At 40.5% G+C, this 26,827-nt stretch overlaps 1 protein-coding gene across 1 annotated transcript in view; it reads right to left on the reverse strand.

The window, feature by feature from the left end:
* Window positions 1-9,008: 9,008 nt before the first annotated feature.
* Window positions 9,009-26,827, reverse strand: part of PKHD1 (PKHD1 ciliary IPT domain containing fibrocystin/polyductin) — a 232,400-nt gene continuing 214,581 nt past the window's right edge. The window contains exons 60-65 of the mRNA XM_077781772.1: window positions 22,517-22,652; window positions 21,871-21,958; window positions 18,292-18,399; window positions 14,563-14,718; window positions 13,909-14,043; window positions 9,009-9,361 (exon numbers count right to left, since the gene is read on the reverse strand). Of these exons, the coding sequence (XP_077637898.1) occupies window positions 9,009-9,361; window positions 13,909-14,043; window positions 14,563-14,718; window positions 18,292-18,399; window positions 21,871-21,958; window positions 22,517-22,652 (976 nt within the window). The remainder of the gene's footprint in view (window positions 9,362-13,908; window positions 14,044-14,562; window positions 14,719-18,291; window positions 18,400-21,870; window positions 21,959-22,516; window positions 22,653-26,827) is intronic.

Below are 26,827 nucleotides of genomic sequence, written 5' to 3' on the forward strand. Positions count from 1 at the left end.
GGCCTTTCTCAGTCTCTATATAAATAATTCTTTCATAGAGCCAACATTATTAGTCATAGTGTGCAATGGGTTCTGCATTAGAATCGTGAGGAAGCCCAGTGGCGGTGTGAAATGACTGATCTCCGCTGTGGATGGAGCTGCAGCCGGGGCCCAGAGCCGCCCCCCTGGAGGCAGGGAGGATTTAACTGGGTGAGGCGGAGGAGGGATTGCTGATATTAGGGAAGCTGACAATTTGTGTGACGTGACACCTCCTCTGCACGGACTGCACTTTTTCTTTCCTTTCTTTCTTCCCTTTAACCCTCAACACCTTACAAATGAATCCAGTTCAGGTGGTCTTATTATTACTATTTCTATTTCTACTTTTATTTCTATTATCACTTTTGCTTCTAAATCTATTTCTATCTCTATATCTATCCCTATTACTATCACTATTACCATCTTTCTCTGACACTATCATTACTATTATTTCTATTTCCATTATTATTTCTATTTCTATTTCTATTTCTATTTCTATTTCTATTTTTACTTCTATTTCTTTTTCTAAATCTATCTCTATCCCTACTAAGACCACTAATACTATAGTTTTCTCCAACATATCACTATTATTATTTCTATTTATTTCTATTTCTATTTCTATTTCTATTTCTATTTCTATTTCTATTTCTATTTCTATTTCTATTTCTTATTTCTATTTCTGCATTTACTATTTCTAAATCTAATTCTGTTCCTACCTCTATTATTACCACTATTACTACTACCACTCTTACCTTTTTGTTTCAAGGATGGTTTCAATGGCGGCTAGGAAGCCAGGATGGAGCTGCACTTTTGGAAAAGAATTAATTAGAAAGAGCCTCAGTGCAGCCTGAAGCCTGAGTGGGCAGAGTGGGCTGAGGGAGGGAGCAAAGCTGCATTAGCATTCTCATTTTGCACGTGAGGAGCTGAGGGGCAGAGACATTAAATGAGTGGCCTAAGGTCAGAGAGGGGAATTGGTGGCAGGATGCAGACTTGAACTGAGAACAGCTGATATCCAGCCTAATTCATAAGCTGCAAGTCTTGCCCTGCATTACTTTTTCAGTGTTGCTTGTCTTCATTTTCCTCTCTGAAACTTAGGCTTAGATAACCAAAATGCTGTAGTGAATCTGTCTCAGGACAGATAGCCAAAGGAAATGGGTTGTTTTTTTTCCTGATTTCTTCTCTACTTGCTTTTAGTGCAAACTTTAGTGAGTTGCTTAACTCTTCCCTGCTTCGTGTCATCTATCCCTGATTCATGGACAACAGCATGGTTTTCCCTCCTAAAGATGCTGGGAAAAGCATAAGTCTAATATTTTTCTTGGAAGGGAAAATTTGAATTTAAAATAGAATACCAGAGATATCAAAAATTTAAAATAAAAATATTTAAAATAATAGTTTTAAAGTAATTCAGATTTATTTAGAATTTTTTCCCATGTTTTTGGGGACTATATATATCCTCAGCCTCCTTGAAATGAGTTGCTGCAGGAATTTATTGGAGGATCTAAACATGCAAACTCTGACTGACCTGGTTGGCTCCTGGGTCTATGAGAAAGCTGAAGCCCTGAATTCCTGTAAACTCTTAGGAGTGCTTTAGGCAGGGAAACCAGGCAATTCCAGGACCCCCCACCTCCAAGATAAGCTGGTTCCGGATGAGGTCCTGCTAATAGGGACAATGAAAGAGCAGGCAACAAATTTCTGTGGGTAAAATTCCCACTGGACCTCTACTTGTGCAGCACTTTTTCTATCTATCAGAAAATAACTCATGTTGAGTTCCAGACTGATCAGTGAAAGCTCCACTGGAACTAAGTGCTGAGCTGGGTTAAGATGAAAATGAGTGCTGGACAAGGCTGGAAGTCAGCTGTGTCATTTAACTTATTCAGGTAACAGCTGCAGAGAAACAGGCTCTTGCACGGGGTGATTCAGCCTGTCCTGCAATAGCTGTGCATGAAGAATGAAGAGCAACACCTTCTGGATCCATATCTGATATTACCCACAATCAAGTGAGAGTTAAGTCAGTCTAGACACAAAACTTTTAATAATTAGGGGTAATGAGTGTAGATGAAATGTACACAGGTTAGGTAATCAGTGGCCTCAATAAGAATATTCAGAGAATCATGGAATAGATTGGGTTGGAAGGAACCTTAAAGCTCATCTCCTTCCCCAGCCATGGGCAGGAACACTTTCCACTACACAAGGTTGTTCAAACCCCTGTCCAACTTGCCTGTGAGCACTTCCAGGGATGGGGAGTCCACAATCTCTCTGGACATATTCTGCAGTACCACATCTTGGGAGTAAGGAAAAAATTGTGTTGTGTTCAGGGTTTATCTCCTGTATGCATTGTCTCCATCCCAATGTCAAACTCTATACATATATTCCCCATTACCAATTATTTTATGCTCTGCCTGTGAATACCAAGACCCAAATCAGCCATGATTTTTCTCAGCAGAAGTTTCCTTTGCTGACCATTTTGCCTCTCACAGTGGAGCAAAAGCCTCATTTTCAAAGAAATAGAGGTACTAAGATCCATAGCAATGAACTTGTGATGCTGTTCACTTGGGAATAGTGTTTCAGTCATCAGGACATATAATCTGCCATGCTATTGTACATTAAACAAGTGTATACTGAATCATCTCTGGACTAGTAAGCTTCTAAGCCTAGTGGTGGACATGAAGATAAAAAGTCCCAATGGGCAAGTCTTAAAAGGGAGTTGTAATTTTTGTTTCAGCTAATCACCATTTGCGTGTCTGAAAACAGAAGAAAGCACAAGGCAGTACAGAACAAAACACAGCATTGCTCTCCCTGCAATGCACATCTTTTCTCTGGGATTAAAATAGGGTTTGCATTTTAAATTTTCATTTACTAAACAGAAAAATATTTTACTAGGATAGAATGGTATTAAGGAGAAATGATTCTTTGTGTGCCCTCAGGCCTGGTGAAGACAGGATTTGATTTGCTGTGTTAGGCTGGAATCTGGATTGATACACAGAGATGAGAAGGTGTTTAATAAAATTTACATTTCATTTTCTCACTTGACACCAGTCTCCTGTCACTCACCAAATGAAGGGAATACGACAAATAACTTTTGTCAGCACCTAGACACGGAGAGACAGTCTGGGGAGGGAGAGCAAGGGTGGGATATTTTTAACATCACTCCCTTTGACGGCTGCAAGACTTGGCACCGGCTTCATCTTTAATGTACCTTGGAACAGAGAGGTGCATCGGGAGAAAAAGCACAAATTAAGTCAACCCACAGGTATGGAAAATGATCCACTGGGAAATGACCCTCACCCAAAGCAGCAGGGAATTTGGGTTGTGCCCTGTGCTCAGCTGGTGTGCAGCTCCTGTGTCTGACAAATGCAGGCTGACCTGGCTTGGGTCCATCCTGCACAGAGCTGCTCCAGAGACTCTTTCTCACACCATTGTTTTGGCTGAATCACTGTTTCTGTTCTTCTTCTTTCCCAAAATTCAAGTTTGTGGGTTTATTATTAAGCCCTTTAACCCCTGTTAGGTTTTTTTCCACCTGACTCTGGGTTTCTAGTTGAGGACCAAAGGTCAGGATCCCAGTCAGCACCTGTATGCCACAGGTTTAACTGCACAAATCAAGAGGTTTTTTTGCAAAAGGATTGAGTAGAAATATTCTCCTTCTCTTCCTGTATTATCCTTTATCTGTTCAGCTGAATTTTAAGTCAGGTGCCTGAATCCCACAGGACTCCCACAGGCCTTGGATGGTGATGAAGAATGTGTGGTACATCTCGAAAGTAAGGTGAGTAAGTATTACTCCCTATTTGTTATGCAAAAAAAAAAACAAAAACAAAAACAAAAAAACCTGAAAAATACCAGGCAGATCACTAAAAAAAAAAAAAATTAAAAAAAATAGCTTTTTTAAATTTTTTTTTTTTCTCTTTGCTTTTCTGTTTTTTTTTCCCCTCCACATAGATATAGATAATTCAGTTTAACATGATATTAGTGCTACAATTCTATAAAAAGTTCAGAGATAATAAATCATTAGGAGCAACCAACAATCCCAGAAGTCTCTTTGTGCTAAAAATAAAATGCAGGGAGGGCTAATTTCATATTTTCCTTTTTCTTACATTTGTCCCCAAGTATCCAACGCTGGCCACCCTCAGGTCTAATAAAATATGGAAACTGTTCAGAGGCTGACCTTGCTTATTTGCAGCCTTCTGCCATGGCCTTACTTCAAAACTATTTTTATTTTCCCCTTTGCTAGTTCTTCCCCATTGTTTTTCTCCTTTTTGTGAAAGAAAAGAGGAAAGAAAAGAAAAAGAAAGTAAAAGGAGAACATAAATACCTCCCCAAATGACCCTCCTCCAACAGACATTTCAACTTCCATTAAAAAATAAAATGCTTTCTTTGTCTTTTTATTTTCCTTTTTGGAAAACTCACTAATGGCAGGGTCATTGTGGTTCACTTTTTTGTTCCATGAAAACTGAAAATTTTGGAATGCTTTGGTGAGAGAAGAGAAGGTTGTTGGCAGCTCCTTGGCAGCTCCAGCCCTGCACACAGAGGTTTGAGGCAGGGCAAAGAAGCTCTGGTAGTTCTGAAAGGTTCTTCCAAGGTTGGCCTCAGACTTCTTGGAGCTTCAGTGTCCCTCATGCAGCCCATCACGTCACCAATATGGGAAGTTTTGTACTTCAGGTAGCAACTACCTCCCGTCCCCACTCCCCCAAAAACACAGCCCTTGTATACACCAGAGAAATTCCACCTTGCTGGTGTGTTCCAGAATCTTGGAATCATCCTTTGGGATATCTGGATTTTGCTCTTGCAAAATAATGCTGTCCAACAAATTATCACCCAGCATTTCCCACCTCTCAGTAGGTAGAAAGCTGGAATTATTTCAAATTCTGGCAAATGCATAATGACTGCAAAAATATATCTAAAAACCTGTGAATCTGGATAAGCAGTAAGTGTCCATAATCACCCTTGGAGTGTTGAATCATGCAGCTTCATTGATCCACTGAAGGTTTCTTCTCACAGTTCCTAATCCAGTGAAGGTATTTTTGAGTGCAATTCACTGTTAATAAGGTTATTCTTTGCAGAGTCAGGAACTCAGAGAAAAACCTTGTGACGGGACACTTGCCTCCTTTATTTGCCATTTATAGCTCTCATGCTAGAGAAATAAATGCCATAATAAATACCATAATAAATAGGGACTGGAAGTTATACCATATAGAGATTATCAAAAGGTTTATAATCTCATTGCTGTTATTTGGTTTTTTTCTTTTTTTTTTTTTTTTAATTTTGTCTTAGGCACACAATTCCTTCAACCCAGACTGTAATTAATTTTACTACATCACCAGTTATCTCTGCTCCCTAACCAGGCTTGTCATTTTAATTTTTCACAGGCTTTCTTTTTCCTATCCATGTGCCTGTTCCTGTATCTTCATGAAGTCTCATCAGCTCTGGCCCAAAGCCTTAGGCAAATTTGTCTGTAATGCACTCCTCTACTTCAGACATAAGAGAAAAAAGTATCACCCCCACAAAAAAATGAAAAAAAAAAAAGAAGAAGAATAATTTTGACCATACATTGTCTAGCAATTCAAAAATCCTGGAGAGCTTGGTTAAAAGTAAGGTATCCTTTCAGTTATATTCTTATTTATACCAATGAAGGAACTCAGAGGTATTGCAGATGGGACTACAGAAAAAGGTTACCATGTGGAAAGCCCAAATCCAGAAACTTACTGAAATTTTTGCCATTGGCTTCAGTAGAGCCAAACTTGTCAAATTTCAGACATTTAACATGACTGTCCAGAAAGACTTTGGGCCTCAGAGGATGGATCCCCACAGGCAGATCCAGAGATTTTTTATTAATTTTTCCTGTACTTTGAAGGCTTCTTTCACATCCAGTGTGGGGAAGCTACACTTTTTTAATCCCAAATAGATTTGCTGGAAATATTTTGTGTCCCTCACCGAGCTGGTCTGAGTGTGGGGTGTGCTGGAGCTTGAACCTCTGCCAGGTTATCTCCACGGGCTCCTTCCAAAATCCAAGCTGAAATCCTGTTGCTGTTTCTTTATATCCTCACAGAAGATGGACTTTGACAGCAGCTGAATGCCCTGAGCTGAGCCAGAGGGCTTGGATAAGCCCAGGTCTATAAAGGCACCACATCCCGTGTGATATCATGGCTAACCCACACACCACACTGGATTCTTCCTCTGCCTCCTTCCACTGCATCACACCCTGAGTTTTGGAATGCAGAATGTCACAAAATTATCCATAAAACACCCATGCAAATGTGGAAACAACTGGTGTCCTAATTGTAGCATAAGGATTAAGAAGAACTCAAAGCAAAATTTGAGCAGGATCACCAAAAGTACTGACTACAACACAGCAATAACAAGTGCCCCTCAGGACAAGCTGGCATTCAAAATCCTGGAAAATGAGGGGTTTGGCTTGGGATATGAGACTTTTCTTCTCTTCTTTGCTTTGCCAGGACATTCTGTAGCAGCTTGGGTGGGGCTGTTCACAGAACCACAGAATGGGTTGCGTTTGAAGGGACCTCAAAGACCACCCTGTTCCATCCCCTGCCATAGGTGCCGACACCTTCCTCTATCCCAGGGTGCTCCAAGCCCTGTCCAGCCTGGGCTTGGACACTTCCAGGAATGGGGCAGCCAAAACTTCCCATCTAATCACACAGTTCCTTTAAGAGTGAGCATTTTAACTCAATCTCATGGAAAACATATGGAAAACATTTCAAAATAAATCTGGATCTCCCTGTGCCAAAAAGCAGGAGGATCCCATTTCATCCAATTGCTGTGGCAGTCAGTCTAAACCAAATTGTTTTAGATAAAGATGTCATTTTATGTTTAGACATGAAATGGCTTCAACCTCTTCAACCACTGAGTCTCATTCACATCTTTCTCTCTGATCACTACAGTGCTGTGTTTTTTCTTTTCTTTTTTTTTTTTTTTCTGATACAAAAGATCCCCTAAATGTGTTACTTGTTTAGGTTTTGCTGCATATTTGCACCCATTTTTCACTGTGGTTTTTTCACTTTCTCCCCACTTCTTTCCCATGTCCCACCACTCACTCAGTTGAAAATGCTGCAATTAAAGATTTTAGTCCTGTTCATTCTATTAGAGGTCCAGCTGTACAAGACATTACTTATTCTGCAAACAAAGTACAGATAAATTCAAGGATTATGGGCTAAAGGATTAATTTAATCCCTTAACTATTTCCATTATATCTGACTTTTCCCCCAAAAATAATTATTTTTCATTAAGTATTTTCATATACTTAATTTAATGCTATTTTCGGCATTCTGACACATATAATTATATATTATTTTCTTTTATACTGGTTGGATGTGATGGAGTGACTTGCTGGAAGTAGAAACACTGAAGGGAAATAGAATTCATGGATTGGAAGAATTGTATTTCTGCAGAGGGGAGGATCTACTGCCATGTGAAAGCATCTGAAACTGGGTATCAGCTGTGGAGAAAATTAAGCGTTTCCCAATAATTTCACCAGAAATAGATGTCTTTGAAAGCTACAACTTTTTATTCAGACCCTGAATCGTGATCCTTAGGGATCTACCCAATAATAATATTTTGGTCTCTACAGAAAATAATATAATAAATGTATTTTCTATACCACAGAAGAGGTGAGAAAGGCTGATCCATTGCACTTAATGAGATTTTCATCCACAAGTGTCTTAAAACAAAAACTCTCCTCTTCACTCAACAAGAGGCCTAGCTCAGTGTGCAGTCAGTCTAATTTCACTCCCAAATTATGATTATAAAGACAGCATAGTGCAGAAGCCAAAGGTGGTGCATCTATTTTTGTGCCGAGGAAACTGAGCAGCTTGAACAGAATCTGCACCTTAACTCCTTCAGCTGGAAGAGAACTGGTTTGTGGTTTGAGGTTTTTACAAATCAAGGTTTCTCACCTTCTCTTTCACTGCTGATTCAGCCAGAAACCTCATCCTCCTGATTAAGTATTTTTTTTTCTGCAAAGGAGTATAAATTTTATCTGGTGACACCAGGATACCTTGCAACCAAGAATTTTATGGTACAGAGAAGGTATAATAAAGTTCCTCATCTTCCAGTTCAGTAAAGCAAAACACAGAGGAATTCTCTGAGTAACTGAAGAATAGCATTATTATTATTATTATTATCATCCATAAAGAGTAGTGTTCATAACAAGACAGTGATTTAAAGATGTCAGAAAACAATGCCATGGTGAAGATTTGCTCAACAAAACACTTTAATCTAAAAAAAAGAAAAATTAAAAAAACAAACCAAACCACAACCAAAACCAAACAAAAACCCCAAAACAAAACAGGGTCAAGTAGAGCACTGTGGAAGCACTTATTCAAGCCACAATGAAAGTTGAATAAATGTAAAAAAAGGAAATATTCGTGAAAATACTAAGGTTATTTGAATGAAACTAAATGCATGGCTGGAAGAAATGGGAAATTTATATATATTTACATATCTTGATAATCACCAGCAATGCTCGAGACACTAAGACTACATCCATGCTAGAACATCGTAGTGTCAGAAACTCTGTGGAGTTGTTAGGCTGATCCCTGACTGCTTTTGATCCCATAAGCACTCCCCAAAACAACTCCTGGACAGAGTTTTGGAGGAGTCAGGAGAACTGTTCTCAAAGGGCAGTTTGGATGCACCCACCCCATTTTGGAAGCCAAGAAAGGTCAGCATCAAAGAGCCTCGCAGCTGGCTGCAGGCTCATTTGCCCACAGCAAATGGTCACTCATCCCAATGGGCACAAACCACAACAAACCCACAAACCTGTAGGGTTTTCTCTGAGCACAGAGGCAACCACAACAAACCCACAAACCTGTAGGGTTTTCTCTGAGCACAGAGAAACCACAACAAACCCACACACCTGTAGGGTTTTCTCTGAGCACGGAGGCAACCACAACAAACCCACAAACCTGTAGGGTTTTCTCTGAGCACAGAGGCAAAATGCTCAGCCCCACAGTGACTGCAGTGGCTCACCCCCTCCCATCACTGCCTCACCCCTCTGCTGCCACCATGGCCATGCACTCTCTGACATCACTCTGGGGCTGGGGCGTCCTGTTGGGCTTCTCTCTTTCCTGGCTGTGCCCAGCAGAAGGTTGGGGCATTTCCTCCTGGCTGGAGCACCCCGGGACTGCTGGCTGCTGAAGCTCCTCAGAGTCACCAGGAGATCTTCCTCCACAGGGCTGTTGGTGACTGTCACTTTTCCTGGCTGAGGGAAAGGTGTGTCTGTCACCTGTCTTGGGCTGGGCAGTGCTTGGCTTTCTTGCTGACTTGGCTTTACAAGGCTGCAGGTTCAGCTCCTCTGCACGTCCTGTGGCAGCTCCCACTGCTCCACTTCCTTCCATATCTACAAAAACAAGACTTGTTTGTTTCTCACAATAATTATGAGACCCCCACCTTCATGGATATTATCCTTTTATACCTTTATTGTGTGTTTAAAGACATCAGTAAATTTTTAAATTTTTTCCCCCATTTTACATGGGTGGACAATGATAGGACAAGGGGGAAGAGTTTTAAATTGAACAGGAGAGATTTAAATTATAGATTAGGAAAAAAATTCTTCCCTGTGGGGCTGGTGAGGCCCTGGCACAGGTTTCACAGGGAATCTGTGGCTGCCCCATCCCTGGAAGTGTTGGATGGGGCTTGAAACAACCTGGGATAGTGGAAGGTGTGCCTGCCCAGGGTGGGAGGAAGTAGGTGATTATTGAAGTCCCTTCCAACCCAAACTATTTCATGATTCTGTGATTAATTAAAAAGCAGTTGCTGTAACAGTAAGAGCTTCAGTGGCCATGCATTTCAGTTTGAAATAAATTGGCAAAGCCAAACAACCATTAGCTATTTCTACAAATAAATAAAAAGCAACAAGCCCAGCTGATTTGTGCTTATTGACACACTAACAGCTGCTAGAGCATCTCCAACATTAAGAAAATGTTTTAATAAATGTGTAATGATCAATTGTATAGAATACAGTTTCTTAGTAAGCTATGTATTGCTAAGACTGATAGTATTTTAATAATACACATCCATAAAATGCATCATCCCTTTCTGAAACAGGCTGTAACTTAGGGTAGAACTTTGTATTTCTGACATTTGAGTCCTACTCAAGGCAGAGCCTGTAACCTGTAATGCTGTTTTTTAAAAAATGACAAAGAAAAGATGCAGGAAAAGGTAAATATGCATGATACATTTTTCATTTGGAAATGTTTACATCCTTATCTATCAAATGGTTGCCAATTACAGAGGTAGGGTCACTTATAGTGACATAGCAGATAATTTTGGAGCTGTCATAGTGTGCCATGACTGGCAGCCTAATTTGTAGCTTCATGTGGATGCTAAAAATATTTATAATTTTCTTGTAATCCTCTTCCTTCCCCCATGGAAAAAAAAAATGCCATCAGCCTACACCCAAACCTTTAATACTCATTCCAAATCCAGAACTAGTCCTGGTCAATGTGTCATGCATTAGTGGGCAAAATCAGATATTTTAGTCCATTTATCAGCACACATTGTAGGTCCTTAGCACAAATAATGCCAGAAAATGTGTTATTACCACTTCTGATGATTTAGGTTTGTCCTTTCAGTTTAACTCTTAACAGCCTGTGCCATTCAGCCTCATGGCTGCTTGGACCTTTTGCTCAGATTCATTCTCTTCTGCATTTCCTGTAATTCATTAATTGGAACTATATTTATGAATCATAGAATATCTCAAATTCGAAGGGACCCATAAAGGGTCATTGATTACTCCTCCTGCTTCTCACAAAAACACCTAAAATTAAATCATATTTCAGAAAGGCTGTGCAGACACCCCTTGACCCACCTGAACTCTGACATCTCTGGCAATGACTTCATGTTTTTGCTCATTTTTTCTGTTAAAGGGTGTTGCTGTTTTTTTCAACTCATAAATTTAAATTTCAAGGTTTTACCTTTTGGAAATCCACCAGACAATTGTTTCCAAAATTTCAGCAGTCGGACATATTATTATGTTTAGTACTTTTCCTTCTTAAGCTGGCTTTAACTTTAGGTAGTTGGCTGATTTAAGGTACAAATTACATACACCACCAGGTTCAATTTTCATCTTTAGACACATAAACAAGATAATAAGGTCATGATCTCCTATACCAAAGCTTCATGTTAGTTCTGGAGATTTATTGACTCTCTCATCTTCAAAGGTGCCATTATCAACGGTGGAAAAAGGTTTTTCAAGCAAGTTTAAATCAATAGAAGAGGCTACAAGTTTTCTGGATAGAAGCAGATTCAAGGATGAAGTACTGGCTTGAGATTCCTGATTTTTAAACATTAAATACAACTATTCAATATCATGAAAGAATATGATTAACTGGATTAAGTACCAGCTAACAGAGCTGAGGCAGAAATTATATATGGGAAATAATTCTCAGGGATGTGTGGCAGTACCAGATTACCACTGAAATGGAAGAGATTCAGTGTTTCCACTGGTGATTTGGAATTTAAACGGAAATTGATTCTGATGAAATTTTCTAAAACAAAGGAATAATGGCAAACTGGTAGAAAGGAAGGAAGAGGAGCTGATCTGAGCAAGCTAGGAGCCAGAAGGGGAGACCCAATTCACAGACTGGGATAGCATTTTCAGGAACACACAGTGATTTCTAGCTGAAGATGTCCAAGGAGTTCAGAATAAGAATCAGTCAGGTACCCTTCTGAAAAGGTTCAGGGAAAGGCCAGAAAATTGAAGCTGGAAATGTAAGTTGTAGGAGGACACAAGCTCTCTGTTGAACCACCAGAATAAATTGCAAAAAAACCCAATATGTTCCTGCACCTCCAGGTGTGCTCTGTTAACAGTGCCTTAGTCCATCAAAAGTTCTTCAATGCAAGAGAGAGATAATTATAAGAAGTTAAGGAGATTTTTCTTTTTAGACCAAGGTTAGGCAAGACATATCTTGATCCCTTCTCCCTGCTGTCCTGCATAACTGTGTATATTCTTTTCTCCCACAACTTCATCCTCAGCTGCCTCTTTTGGTACAAGATCCAGGGCCCTTAATCCACTGGACTTTGCACTCTAGAAGTACCCACCAATGACAAAATCTATGTTTTGCAAGTCTTACTGAGGTGATTAATAAATAAAGACCCTGAACACTTAATTGTGTTAGAAAAGCGATATTTCTTATGAGGGGAAGAGTTACAAAGCAGCAACTAAACAAAAAGAGTGCAGCTTTGATTTCTTCACTCCCTCTCTCCAAAACCAACAGTACATTAAATAGGGGGAATCAAACATTAGACGTTTCCAAGTCATATATATTAAATTCACTTAAGATATTGTTATCCTTGTTTAGATTTGAACATATTGGGGGATCTTTTTGTCTTGCAACTATTCCTAAAAGACTCAAAGTGTCTGGATTGCCTTTTTCTGACAAAAAAATTCTTCCCATGAATTATTTACATGACGGTTCCAATCAACGCTGTACCTGTCAGCCTCCCCAGCCAAAATGAAAGTTCACTATGTAAAGGTGCCAAGGGAGAGTGGCAGCCTCCCACTGCGAGTTTATAGACAGAACTAAGTCAGCACGCATTATGTGTCAGAGCCAACATCAGACAGAATCAGATCCTTTGATCTCAGACCTCCACAGGAAGCTTAGATCTCAGACAAATTAGATAAAAAATGAATTTATAGCAGATATGTGTCCTAAGGCACACAGCTGAATGCTGTGTTTTGGAAGAGTATGGCAAATATCAAAACACATAAACTGCAGAATTTCCTCTCTCCTTCTCTCTCTCCCTCTGCTTTTGTGATAGACACTAATTAAAAGGAGATAAAACTCCAGCTCGCCTTTTCCTGCCTCTTATGTAATCCACAGGCTTCGGTAAGGAGGAGGAAAAAGAAATTCCCAAAACAGAGTAAATGGGGGTTCATCAGGGTTACCCGAATGCCCTTAGATCTGTGCTGTTGGCAGGTGAGATAAAAAAAGAAGCCCTCAACTCCTGTAAGAACATTTCACACTTGCAGAGAAGGAAGCCGGTGCTTTGTGCTGCCAGCCACATGCCCCCGGGGCTGTCTGCTTTTCTGTGACCTCAGAAGGAGTCGGGTTTGATCAGAAGATGATGAAAGGACAAGTCTGGAGGAGGTGTGCTGGAAAGGGTTGTTTGTGGCAGGACCCTGGGGAGCAAAGTGGGACACGGTGGTGTGGGTGGGAGTGGAGCTGCTTTGGGCTGCTGGGCTGGACTCACAGGACTGTGCAAATGAGCCCTGGGTGGGTTTCTTACCTCCAGTGTAACTCCCAGTCCTTCACAGCCTGCAAACCTCCCAGAGCTTTCGATCCCCCTGCACCACCTGGAGATGTGGGCAGGGAGGAGCCCTTCTCCTCCAGGCATGGGGGACACCAGGAGTATTGGTCCCTGCCCTACTCCAAAAACACTGGGAGAAATCATGGGCTCATTGAATCATAGAATGTCCTGAGGAAGGCAACCAAATGGATCACTGAAATCCAGGCCCTCTCCCTGAACAGGACACCCCAAGAATCACAGCGTGAGCATAAGGGGGATTATGCTGCTGCCTTCAGTGTAGCTGGGAATTCACCCCATCTGTGTTAAAGGAGATGAAATGACAAACAGAAAAATTCAGGGAGGAGAAGGGGGAGGTAATGATGAGATAGACTTTTTGAGAATGTGCTATTGATCCTATACAAAGCTGTAGAATCACAGAATCACTGAAGTTGGAAAAACCTTTTAGATCATTGCATCCAACCACCAAGGCAGCCGCACTGTATTCAACATTAAACCTCTCCCCACTGCCACATCCCACACATTTTTTGAACACTTGCAGTGATGGTGACTCCATCACTTTCCAGGGAACATCTGAACATGTTAAAAGACATTAACTGACTCTTTTGGTATCCAATCATTTATGAATTGCACTCTCACCTCCTGCTACAGACACTCCACTTTTATTTTGTCCTTGATTGTAGCAAGGCTTGGTGGGAGCTACAGGAGGCTGTGCTTCCTCACTGGGTCTCTTGGTGCTGTCCTGTGGTAGATGAGGCCGTTCAGTCCTCGTTTCTGCAATGAAACACACTGTCACATCACCCCCAGTGCATCCTCTGCTCAGCAGAAATTATTAATTCAAGCAAAAATTGAACATATTTTTGAATATATAGTAGAAAATAGCTTGAATATATATATATATATATATATATGCCACCAAATACTGTGTTCACACACCTTTGAACACTTCCAGGGATGGTGACTCCACCACTACCCTGGGCAGCCTGTTCCAGTGCTTAACAATCCTTTCCTAGAAGAAACATTTTGTTAAATCTGTCTGGACTCAGACACCTTTTATAGGAATAAACTTGAACTATTAGAATTATAGAATACTCTGAGTTGGAAGGTACCCACACTGACTATTGAAGCCCAACTCTTGTCTCTTCATAAACTACAAACTACATCTTAATTACTGAACATCCCAGAGCTTTTTCTGAGTTCTATTGTCTGAAACCCATTGTGGCCAGTCTGGGGATTTGTTAAACAAAACAAGGAGTCTGCAAGTATAATTTTTTGTAGCTATTTCCAACTTACTGTGGCTTTTGCTCTTCCTGAACCAGCAGAATGAAAGAACAATGAAGAATGCAGATGCTGCTGAACCCAGTATGACAACGAGGATCATGCTGGCCCTGGCTCTCGTGGACACAGGGAAGGTGGAAAAAGGCTCGGAGAGCACAGTGAACTTTACCCCTGAGAATTTAAAGCAGACAGTTTATTACAAAAGCAAGTACAGCAATTTCACAGCTACAACACCACCCTTTTTAACTCTGCTAAAGATGCATTCAGGGACAAACCACAAATCCATCTATCTCCAGACAGATCCAACATTCATGGACAATAGTTATTTAGAACTGAGTACCAGGACAGCCTAAACATGTAACAATATTTCTACAAGCTAAGTTTCGATTTTTCAGTGCTTCCTGAAGCATAAACAGCTTCTTTGCATTCAACAGTACTTAATATTTCATCTATGAATTTGTCTAACTGACACAAACCCAAGAAAATATGTTCACAATGCATCTGCTTCTGAGGCCAGACAGATCAGGCCCCTACAGAAAACATGCAACAGAAACTGGTTGTGATACGACAGTTCTTAATACTGATTTTTTTTTTAATAGGCTATACCTGAATCATAATCATTAAAAGTTAGGGGGAACCCAGAAACATTCACCAGCTTGAAGATTAAATCCATGATGCAGAAAACTCCCAGTGAACTTGTTAATATTTTTCACCATGTTGATAATGAGGATTATAAATAAAAAATGTCAGTGTTCCTGCTGTTACACAGTAAATATTTAGACTCTTGAAAGACAGAAGCTCTGGGTAATTCTCTGCACCCAGATTCTAAAGTTTTCTCTAAATGGCAGAATCAAGCCAGGCACTGCTCACAGTCTCTGTGTTCAAGAGTTCATTTGGTCTCAGACCTGAGTTGCAAGGACTGGAAGAAGATTAGTACTGCCCTTTTGAAATAGAGAGAGGTTTTGATTCCCTAAATTTTTACCAAAACAAATTCTGAATGCAGATGTGCTGGGCAAGGACAGGAGTTTAGGAAAACTGGCCCTGGTACTCTCTGTAGACTACCTTGAAGTATGTGGATTTGCTCATGAACTCATTATGTGTCTCACTACCTGACTCATTCTTGTTCCTAACCCCACAATCCTAAACAATTTGATGGATGGATATTTCTTTTATTTGAGTTCTGCTTTTAATAAAAATCTAAAAGCCTTTTTTTTTCCCATAAATTCATTAAAAAAAAATCAGAAATGCTGTCAGATGGAGGCTTGGAGACCAGGGTAAGTAGCTGTAAGTACTTTTTGCAGAAACTAATTAGATTTGTGTCAGTGTTGTCCACCTGAACGAAGCATCAGAACAAGGTGGGAAGCATTGTTACAACTGGGAGAAATCTGCCTGCAGGTACAAACACATATGAACTTCAGCTGAGAGAAGAAATCTCTCAGGTATCAAGGACTCTACACAGACAGGTGTTTAAAGGTGTTTTGCTTCTCTAATAGTCTGTGAGTAGGATGCTGTTGGTTTAAATGGAAAGTGGATGTATCAAACCCATTGGGATCCATATCAGTGAAGGGAATATTACTGTAAAACAAGGAGCAGGATGATGCAGTAGTGCTATGAATAGTCTGCTCTCCCCAGGAACTACAGCTAAAACATTTGGGATTATTGCATTTGACATCAGCTGCACCTCCTGAGCTGTCTCCAAACAGTAAATTATGCCAGGCTAGGTGCAGAGAGCAACTGGTTGATGAAGATGTATCACAAACACCTACTATTTGATTGTTTAATTTCTTAAAGTGAATCTCTTCGGTAAGAATCTGGAAGTGCAAAAACCTTTATGCTGTCTCCAGCATGGTACCGAATTACAAGGAGCAAAATGGATTGTGCCTTTGGTGTCTACTTTTGCAATGCATGTTTAAAATGTGGAATAATCTGATTTACGCAGGTGATACCTGCACAGGTGCATCAGCTGCCTGTACACATTGAAACATTGGTACCTCTAAACACCCTCCACTGGTGGGGGAATGGCTTTAAGCTGAAAGAGGGCAGATTTAAATTAAATATTAAGTACAGGTAGCCCAGAGAAGCTGTGTGGCTGACCCATCCCTGGAAGTGTTGAAGGTCAGTCTGGATGGAGCTCTGAGCATCCTGGTCTACTGAAAGGTATCCCTTCCCAACACAGGGGAGTTGAAACTCGATGATCTTGAAGTTCCCTTCCAATCCAAACCATTCTGTGATTCTCTTATTAATCCTTAGCAACTCTCTGACTGGCTAAGTATTTCAGAAAATGGATCTCTGTTTGACCTTTGTTCAGAAAAAAGATTTTGGGATTTCCCTGAAACAGATCTCTAAACACATTTCATTAAACTGTGCTTCCAGCCTAAAGAATCAGATCTTGTGAGGTGCTGACATTCCATCTACTCTCATAGAAGGCAGTGGGAGCTGCATGTGCTTGGCAGCTCAAAATACACAAAAATCCCCCCTTTGAAAGGTCCACTTCCAAGGGGTCCCTGCAGCCCAGTTCTCCCTTTGCCAAGCTATGGGAAGCACTGGACTTGGATGAGCCACTTGTGGTGGCAGCCTAAATGCTTGTAAACATTTTTTTTTGTTTCTCTCAGATTTTTTTCATTACCCCCTTCCACTTGGCCACTTTACCAGTCAGATGTATTTATTCCCTCTGTTTTTGTCTGGATGAGACAAGACATGAGAGATAGACAAACCGACCGACAGACAGACAGATAGATAGATAGATAGATAATATATATTTATCATCTACAATGGTATTTACCTGAAGAGATATCCATGCATATATATCAATATAGAAAGAGAGATGGATGGATGGATGGATGGATGGATGGATGGATGGATGGATGGATAGATGAATAGATGGATGGATGCAATACCGTAATAGAGACTTTACACATGGTTTTACAACATCTATATCTTAATATGCCCTTGGTCTTTGTGCCAGACCTGTTCCTGCTTCTCCATAGACTTGCCTCATCAGCCATCCTGAGACAAGAAACCAATACTTTGACCCCTCTATACCTTCAGAAACAGATTTAATTTCAGGCCCCCAAACAGTTGCAGATGTGCTTCTCTTGTGGAGGATTTTCCACGGCAGACTTCACAGGATGCCTTGTCCCCAGTGTCCCCCTCAGCTGGCATTTCCGAGAAGGCATAAGCACACCTGCCTCCTCCTTACTGAGGAGCTCAGGGGCCTCTGAAGGTGCCAACATCATCTCCACAAGCTCTCAGGAGAACCCTGGCAGAGCCCAGTTCTGGAGTCACGTTCTGAATGTTCATAACCACCCATAAAGGTGACCAGGTGCAAGTCAGGAAAAGGCACTATGAAAATAGCCAGGAGCACAGATGGAAAATTTCAGAATATAAACAAGGATAAAAAAGAGGGAATGAGAGGTTGCAATTTATAGGAAAAAGTTTGTTCTGGCAACTTAACTGATTTTAAGTATCTGATTGCTTGGGACATATACTAGGGAATCCAGGGAGAAAGAGGCACCTTTTCATGACAATACTTCTCTGTACTTATTCATTAGATTTGAGAGATCTTGCATGAATAGCAGAGGAATCACCCAGCTCTCCTTGGATGGGGAACAGAACTCAGGCTATTTAGAGGTTTGGCATTGCTCCACCCATTCAAACAAAGTTTACCTCCTTTTTTATAAATTCATGCCACCTGCAGGGCTTTGATTTTACCAAATCAAGGAATACACAGAATACAGGGTTTACCTGGAGGTGATGTGACTGTGAACACAAGTCTCCAGTTTTTTCCTGAGCTGGAGACAGCCAGATTGGAAAAGGTTGCACATCCCTCTATGACCTGCACTTGGGTGAACCCTGGAGAGTAAGAAAAAAATCATATTGCAATTAAAAGCAACCAGGTAAGTGCCACTTAAGGATATCGGGGGGTCCTCATGACTTAAAGGGACTTCAGAAAGCCTAAATTCATCATCCATCTTAATTATAAACATTGTGTCTAACTCCAGAAAATTTCACACAGAGATACTCAGAAAACAAATTCCTGAGGGATTAGAGGGCTTCAGATTCTAAATATTTATTCTTTGAGCTCATTGTGAAATGGCATTTTCTGCGTGTTATGGAGGTGTAATGTGAATGGAGCTGTTAAAGGGATCAAACAAGGGTAACAGGAGTTATAGAGATGCACCAGGAAGTTCCAAATGCCCATTTTTAAATTTAACTCATGTCTTGTGTGGCTAAGTACTTCGCCAAGGTTAGGAGAGTGATAATGAGAATGTCCCAAGGGGATGGTCTCAAGGAGTCAACCACTGTGGCTAAGGGACCAGCTGAATCTTCAATTCTTTTCTGATTTTTTCATCATATCTTTCAGGCATATTGCCTCCTGTCATATTGTTAAATCTCTTGGAATTTTTCTCCAACTCTGTCAGATGCATTGAAAGATATTTGGCCATGGAAAATGTCTGTGGTGACTGCCCTGAGACAGTACAGGAGACACTGTCAGCTGGAAATCTGGCAGGGAAAAATTCCATGGGGAGCATTAAAATGAAACCCAGGAAACAAAATTTCTCCATCATGTTACCTCTTGTTATGATCTATCAGGGAATCCATTCTGACTCAACATTTGCCCTTGCCATGATTGTTATTTCTGTAGGGTCTTTTAAAAAGTTATCATTTACATTGCAACTGGATACCCATTTTATTGTGTGTATCTTTGAGCACCAGCCAAGGCCTGGCCTTTGAGTGATCCTGGCCAGGTCTGGTCTGCATTCAGACTCTTGGGGTGAAAGGAGTGAAATCCTAAAGGCTGACAAATTTCCAAATGTTGGTTCAGGTGGGTGTGAGATGCCAGAACTTCCTCAGGATGCTGGACTGGCTCCAGTGATCACAAACACAGACTTTTGCCTGCTGAAAGACAACATGTCATAACTATTTGCTTTATGAAGCAGGTGGCTTGGCATTTTATTGCAGTTAAGCAGCACAGGTGAACGTACATAAAGCTGAATGTGGGTAGGACATTCCTACTCTGCCGTTCTCATGTTCAGGATATTGAACAATGTGGTGATTTAGCAAATGCTGAACTACAGCCAGAAATTGCCCAAGACAAGGTCTTAGGCAAAACCATGACAAATTAATTATTTAGCAACATAAATTATAAACATTCTCCTCTCTAGGACTCTGGTACTATTTAATTTGCTAACATCCTAGTTAGTTTTGACTATATACATGTTTTTTTTTTCTATTTCTGTACAGTATCTAGCACACCAAACCACCAATTTCATTACAAGTCTCCAGGATCAGCTGTGATAGATAAATAATCAGTGATTTATACTCTGAATAGATTTGATGGAGATGTGGGAATGGACATTTCTTTTATTGCTCCAGCTTAATCCTGGTTCATCCATCTACCACTCATATGATCCTCCTTATGACAGTGTCTGCACAGACTACCAAGATTTTCTTGGCTCTCATACTCACTGTAATACGGATTTTAACAGAGGGCCTTGTCAGCTGTGTTCAAATACTTTATAATTGCCATTTCTAGTGTGTGATGAAGCCTGGAGTACTGTACTGTACTTCTCAACAGAGACTAGCTCAGCTTTTGGGCACATATGCTTCAAAGCTCAGAATACTACAGATATATATGGGAGTCTTCCCAAAGATCTCTCAGGCAAGCTGGTATTTAACGTAGAAGCACAGCTAATTTGGAGCTAAACTGCCTTCCACGAGGCACTTTGGCTGCTGTCAGATGAAGCAGCCTCACTGTGCTAGACGGGACCCATTTCCATTAAATGCTGCTTTCATGTGCTTCAAAAGACGAGTGCAATAAGGATGTTTGTCAAAGGAAAAACTGCAGCAAACTATTACATGCAGAACATCTGTACTGTGCTGCTCTTCCTTTGCTGGAGTTTATTGACTATTAATTTGATGCATGTTTCTTTTAGAGGATGTGAAGTGTCTTTCTCTTCAGTGACTTTCTTTCTTTCTTTCTTTCTTTCTTTCTCTCTTTCTCTCTTTTTTTCTTTTTCTTTTTCTTTTTCTTTTTCTTTTTCTTTTTCTTTTTTTTTTCTTTTTCTTTTTCTTTTTCTTTTTCTTTTTCTTTTTCTTTTTCTTTTTTTTTTCTTTTTCTTTTTCTTTTTCTTTTTCTTTTTCTTTTTCTTTTTTTTTTTTCTCTCTCTGTCTCCTTTTCCTTCCTTCCTTCCTTCCTTCCTTCCTTCCTTCCTTCCTTCCTTCCTTCCTTCCTTCCTTCCCTCCTCCCTTCCCTCCTCCCACCCTCCCATTGTCAGTCAGTACCTGATCCAATAATCTGTGTCTAATCTAAACCAAAGGAGTTTTGGAACATGCCCTGAAAGGCATGAAAAGCAGCAGAAAACACCAAAGGATTTTTCTAACTTGTAATTCCAAAACTATCTTGTGGTAGGAAGAATTTCTAATTAACCGAAACAGGGACTGAAAGGGTGAGAAGCTGTTATCTACAGTATAAATACTACTTATCTTCTCTAAATATGAATTTTTCAACTCAAAAATAACATACAAATTACTTTACTGTGAACAAGATACCTTCTCTACAATAGGGAACCTAACTTTTCATTCTGTGTGCTTCTTACTTATATTTAAATATTTTAGCAATTAAACTAATAAGTTTATAATCATTATATTTTCCAACTCCTAATTTAGCAGCATATGACCATGCACAGGTGTTTGGTTCAGCACTCTAGTTAAAAAAGTTTCTATATCTAAGCATATTCACACAACCATGAGGGAAATCCTCACATGTTTAGAATTTTTCATGAGTTTTCATGAGTCTTTCATGAGTTCATCTGTTTTGATAAATGAGAACCAGAGGGGAAACATTTAGATCCCCTATGACAAAAAAGAAAAAAAAAAAAACAACAGCTTTCACATTATAATATGCTAATGACAATCTATAGGCAGTTGTTTCTGTCTGTACTTGGCCAGATCCTTTGCTGGGGTAAAAAGGTTGTCATTGACCCTAAAAAAATTACCCCAGTTAACATAAATTGAAAATCAAGTGTTAGGATTTCTAATTCTTCATTCTTTCCTTTTTTGTTCGCAAATATATATTTTCAAGACAAACTACAGGATATGCTTCCTTTAAGCTGCCAGAGCACAAAAATACTTTATAAAAGCTGTTTTCTTCCTGAAGCATATGACTGGGCAGTTCACCAAAATCCTACTGCAACCTTCTGGTTTCAGCCCAAAGACTGGTTTTCAACTGCAGTATTTCTCAGGGAGAACTCCTGAAGTTATCACCATCATTTTGCATAGCTGCTTTGCCATAACCCTTGCTACAGGAAAATACATCCAAACCTTTCAGCACAGCCTCAGAGGAGTCCTTGAGATGAGCTGATACAACCCAGGGTTCTGCAGGAGGCCCCAGTTTGTCAATTCTTTCACCCTGGCAGGAAGAACAGAAGAGAAGAATTAAGAACTTTTCTCTTCAGCAACAGCAAAGAAAGTTTTGATGATTTTAACAACTGTAATATTTTTTTTTATATATGCCCTCTGTCTAAGGACAGTTTGCCTTTATGTGTAACATGTTACAAATGTCACAAAGTTCACCACAACTTTTCAAGATGAGGCCACATCACAGAATGGATCAGGTTGGAAGGGACCACAGTGGCTCATCTGATCCACACCCCTCCTCAAGTAGGGTCATCCCAGAGCACAGGGCACAGGATTGAGTCTGGACAGTTCTGGAATATTTCCAGTGAGGAAGGCTCCACAGCCTCTCTGGTTTCTGTTCAGTGCTTGGTCACTGCACAGGAAGGAAATTCTGCCTCCTGTTCACGTGGAACTTGCTGGGATCAATCCAAGCCCATTCCTCTGGTGCCATTGCTGGGCCCCATGGAGCAGAACCTGGCTCCATAACAAAAATCCCAAATGTCAAAACTCTCAAATGTCAAAATAGAACTGAATTAATAAAAGTCTCCATCCACAGGGGGGCAAATTCTACCTTTCTGTCCAGAAAAATGATTTCTGGCTGTACAGGAAGCTGCTTCTCAATTTCTCCATCCGAGGGCTGCACCTGAACAGAGATGCTGTAGGGTCTCCTGTATAAGCATGTTTCTGAATGTTGTCTGCTTCCATTTCTTTCACATGAAAAGGGATGGTAAAGAAAAAAAAAATCAGAAATAAAGTTCTAGATGTTATTTTCTGTTCCTATTTTCTACCTACTAATTTTCTGTATCATAACCCTTTGATTCATTGGGTGAGAGCAGCATGCATGGAAATGGGAAAGAGTTCTCACTTCCAAGTAGAAAGTAGTATGAAAAAATCCTTTTGTTTCAATCCCCAGTTTACAGATGGAAAAGTGAGACATTAACCAAGTCATTTATGTCCCTGGTATCATGTTGGAAGTATGTGTCAGAGAAAGGGATTTTATGGATTCATGAACACAGTACCTTAGCTCAAAGTCATCACTGAAGTGCACTGAGAGCAGTAGAGCCTGCAAATGTTCCCTGTCCAGCAGAAAGAATTTCACTGGAAGCCTTTGGGCTCCCCTAAAAACAAAGTCTTGGTTCTTCTACACAAGCACAGCACTTACAGGGCTTTACTGCATTTCCTTTTCCTGCCATCATCCTCTCAATCTGCAAAGTCTGCAGACTGAAATAAAGCAGTTACAGACACCCCCTTGAAAGACATTGGTTTTTCCAAGCCTGAAATTTAAATTAGAGCATCCCAGGAGAGCGTTTTTGCATTTGAATAAAGAATTAACACTTCATTCTGAGCCTGGATCACTTCATTCCCCCTCCCAATGTTTTGTGCCATTTAGTACCTCATATATATATATATATATATATATATATATATATATATAATTTATATATATATATAAAATACACTAATCTGCAATTGCAATGAAGTGGCTGTGGGTTTGGTATTGTCTTGAAATGAAAGAAGAAAAGCTATTCATTGATCTTTAGTGTTTGCTTAAAGGTGTTTACAAACACAAGATATATAGAGCTTAAGTTTCATTTGCTTTAAACTCTTTTATTCTAGTTTTGATAGTTGTGGATGTTTTTTCAGAGTATTACTCTGTATTACAAACGAGAAACTGTTCATACTGAGCTGATGGAAAACACTGGTCTGAACTACAGCTGCTGGAAAGATCAACTAAGGTTTAAGGATATGTGCAGACTGAAAAGATAGCTCAAGGATGAGCTGTCTTAGTTTTAGTTCATTTCTTGGTTCTTTATCTTGTATTTTTGTTGGTGGGAAAGTCTCAAAGGCAATGTTAGGTTTGAAACTCATGTCAGGGGCATCAATAAGGTGCTGTTATCCACTTTCTTCCAAAAATGTGCATTCAACTTAGTGAGAAAACACCAAGTCATATACAATACACCAATTCCTGTTTTCAAGCTAAAGAGCTGCAGTTTTCTGTGAGCTCCCTTGTCTCCAGCTGAGCACAGAGAGGTTTAGGTGAGTCTTTTATTTTCTGTAAAGCCTGAAATCTTTTTTTTTTTTTCCTCTCCTCAGCTTCCTTAACAAATAAGAAAAACATCCTGAATTCATACCTCAGTCTCTACATGCTAAAGCTGTGCTCATCTAGTGCGTAGAGGAAGGCTGCTGCAGAATGTGGATCTAGGGAGTACTTTTTACTTCCTAGGATGAGTAAAATAATAAAATCATAGAATCATAGAATCATAGAATCATAGAATCATAGAATCACAGAAAATTTGGATTAGAAGGGGCCTTAAACATTATCCAGTTCCACCCCCTGCCACGGGCAGGGACACCTTCCACTATCCTAGGTTATTTCAAGCCCTGTCCAGTCTGACCTGGGACACTTCCAGGGATGGGACAACCCCAGCTTCTCTAGGCAACCTGTTAAACTCTTACAGTAAAAAATTTCTTCTTAACATCTAATCTAAATCTCTCCTCTTTTAATTTAGAGCCATTCCCCCTTGTTCTTTCACTTGCTGGTAAAGTAATGGTGAAGAAAACAGAATGAAGCAAAACTAGACAAGGATACTTAAAATGGGAGTGTAAAAATGAATGTCTGTTTGTGGGTAATTTGAACTTGGTTAACACAGCATGGAATGTGGTGTTTATATCCCACATGGTCTAACCTGACTCGTGCTGTGAGGGAGCCCCTGACTTAGGGCAGAACCCTGCACACAGCAAGTTATATTCCTCAAAATTATGTCAGTGTGGAGGAGGAGAAGGGAGCATCCTGCTGCTTCCCTGCTGATTCATGCTGGAAGGAATATAGGCCTTTCCTGGCACAGCTTTGCCCTAGGGAGCTGGAGGTAGATGAGTGCTCATAGGCCAGCCAGGACCAGAGCAGGACCTGCCTTTGCCTTCATCCTGTAGCCATGAAGGATGTGCTGTTTGCCACTACCCTGGAGTTTCCTGCTGAGCAGGAGCAGGCTGGTTGGCAATTCCCTGCTGACAGGGAGCAGCTCTGATGCTCAGTGCCCTGCAGCTCTTCTAGATGTGGGCTTAGCAGGCGGGGGATGCCTCAGTCAGCAGGGACACCAGGCATCCCTGATCCTGTCACCATCAGTGCCTACACGTGTCTGCTGAACAGGCTGAGGCTCCACAAGAGAGCAAGTGCCTGTCCTCTAGCAGCAGGGAAGTTTGAGGGCATAGAAACTGGAGGGTCTGCTGCAGGTATTAGGGATTCATTGAGAAACTTGGTGGAGAGATTTGGAGTAGAGGAAATTAAGTATCCCTGAAATTAAGAAGAACTTGTCATTTTATTTACAATTGTAATAACTGTAAGAATAAAATATAAAATCATAGAATGATTTGGGTTGGAAGGGACCTTGAGGATCATCTTGTTCCAAACCCTGCCATGGGCAGGGATGCCTTCCATTATCCCAGGTTACTCCAAACCCTGCCCAGCCTGACCTTGAACACTTCCAGGGATGGGGCAGCCACAGCTTCTTTGGGCAATTTGCGCCACAGCCTCACCACCCTCACAAGTAGGAATTTTTGCCTGATATTTAATTTAATATAACATAGTAATATCATTACTAATACAGTTATATCATGTCATCATAATAATGTCTACAACAATAATAGTAGTGGGAAGAAGAAGCAGAAGAAGAAGCAGAAGCAGAAGCAGAAGAAGAAGAAGAAGAAGAAGAAGAAGAAGAAGAAGAAGAAGTACTATTATCAATTGACTTCAAGGGGAAGGAGATCAGGATGAGAGTCTGGGTCAATGGTCCATTAAAGTCAATGTGTCTACTAGAAAACTAAAATATGTCAAAAACAAGTCTTGGCACTGTTACCTGATCACCTCTACTGTTAAACTTTCAGTCCTTCTTGAGCTCTGGTTCATGTCCAATGGCAAATTCCAGAACAATTCCCAAATGGTCTGGGAGCTAATACAGTCAGAAAATATTTTTACTTGGAAGTTTGGGTGAGGCCATGCTGAAATATGTTAGCTGGCCTTGGTGCCAAAGAACAGCCCCTGGCATATTTAATTTCCTAATAGACACTGAAATTAATTGAACTGTTGTCTGGTATGTCTGCAATGTGCTGTAAAATCAATATATCCTTGGAAGGGGAAGGAAATTGTAAGAATTTAGGGAATAATATGACTAAATGAATCATGATCCAGCCGAAGAGACATGTTTCTTTGTTGTTGAAAAGGTGGGGATTGCTGGTAACTGCGAGGGATTGAGGAAAGGGAGGTTCAGCAAGGACAGGGCATAGGCAAGCTGAGGACTTGTGGCAGGCAAAGTAGGTACAGATTCACTGGAAAGACTGTGAGGAACTCAGAGTTTTTGGGTGCGAATGGGTTCTGATGTCATGGAATGATGAAATAAGCTAGACCTCTGCCCTCTCAGGAGCACTGTTGGAGCTTTGTCACCCCCTACAGACCTTGCCACTAATTAATACAGATGGGGAAGAACGACATGAGTATCAGAAGACAATGAGGAGTCTGAGGTCATTCCCATTTTAAGTAAAAAAAGGTATTCGAAGGATGACTTTTATTTCCACCAATTCCCATATTTTCTCATATTATAGAAAAAAAATCAAAGTGATTCATGGAGCCCCACTCCTGGCTCAGCACAGGACAGGCCCAGCAATCCCACCTGAGATCATTGTCCAAGAGCTTCTTGTACTCTGCCAGCTTTGGTACTGTGACCACTGCCCTGAGGAGCCTGTTCAGTGCCCAGACACCCTCTGGGTAAAGAAACATTTCCTTACATCCAACCCAGAAACCCCATGGCACATTTTCTTGTCATTCCCTCAGGTCCTGTCACTGGTCACCATGGAACAGAGATCAGTGCAGGCCTTCTTCTTCTCCTCA

This window comes from Lonchura striata, chromosome 3 (assembly GCF_046129695.1).
Source record: "Lonchura striata isolate bLonStr1 chromosome 3, bLonStr1.mat, whole genome shotgun sequence".
NCBI classification, from domain to species: domain Eukaryota; kingdom Metazoa; phylum Chordata; class Aves; order Passeriformes; family Estrildidae; genus Lonchura; species Lonchura striata.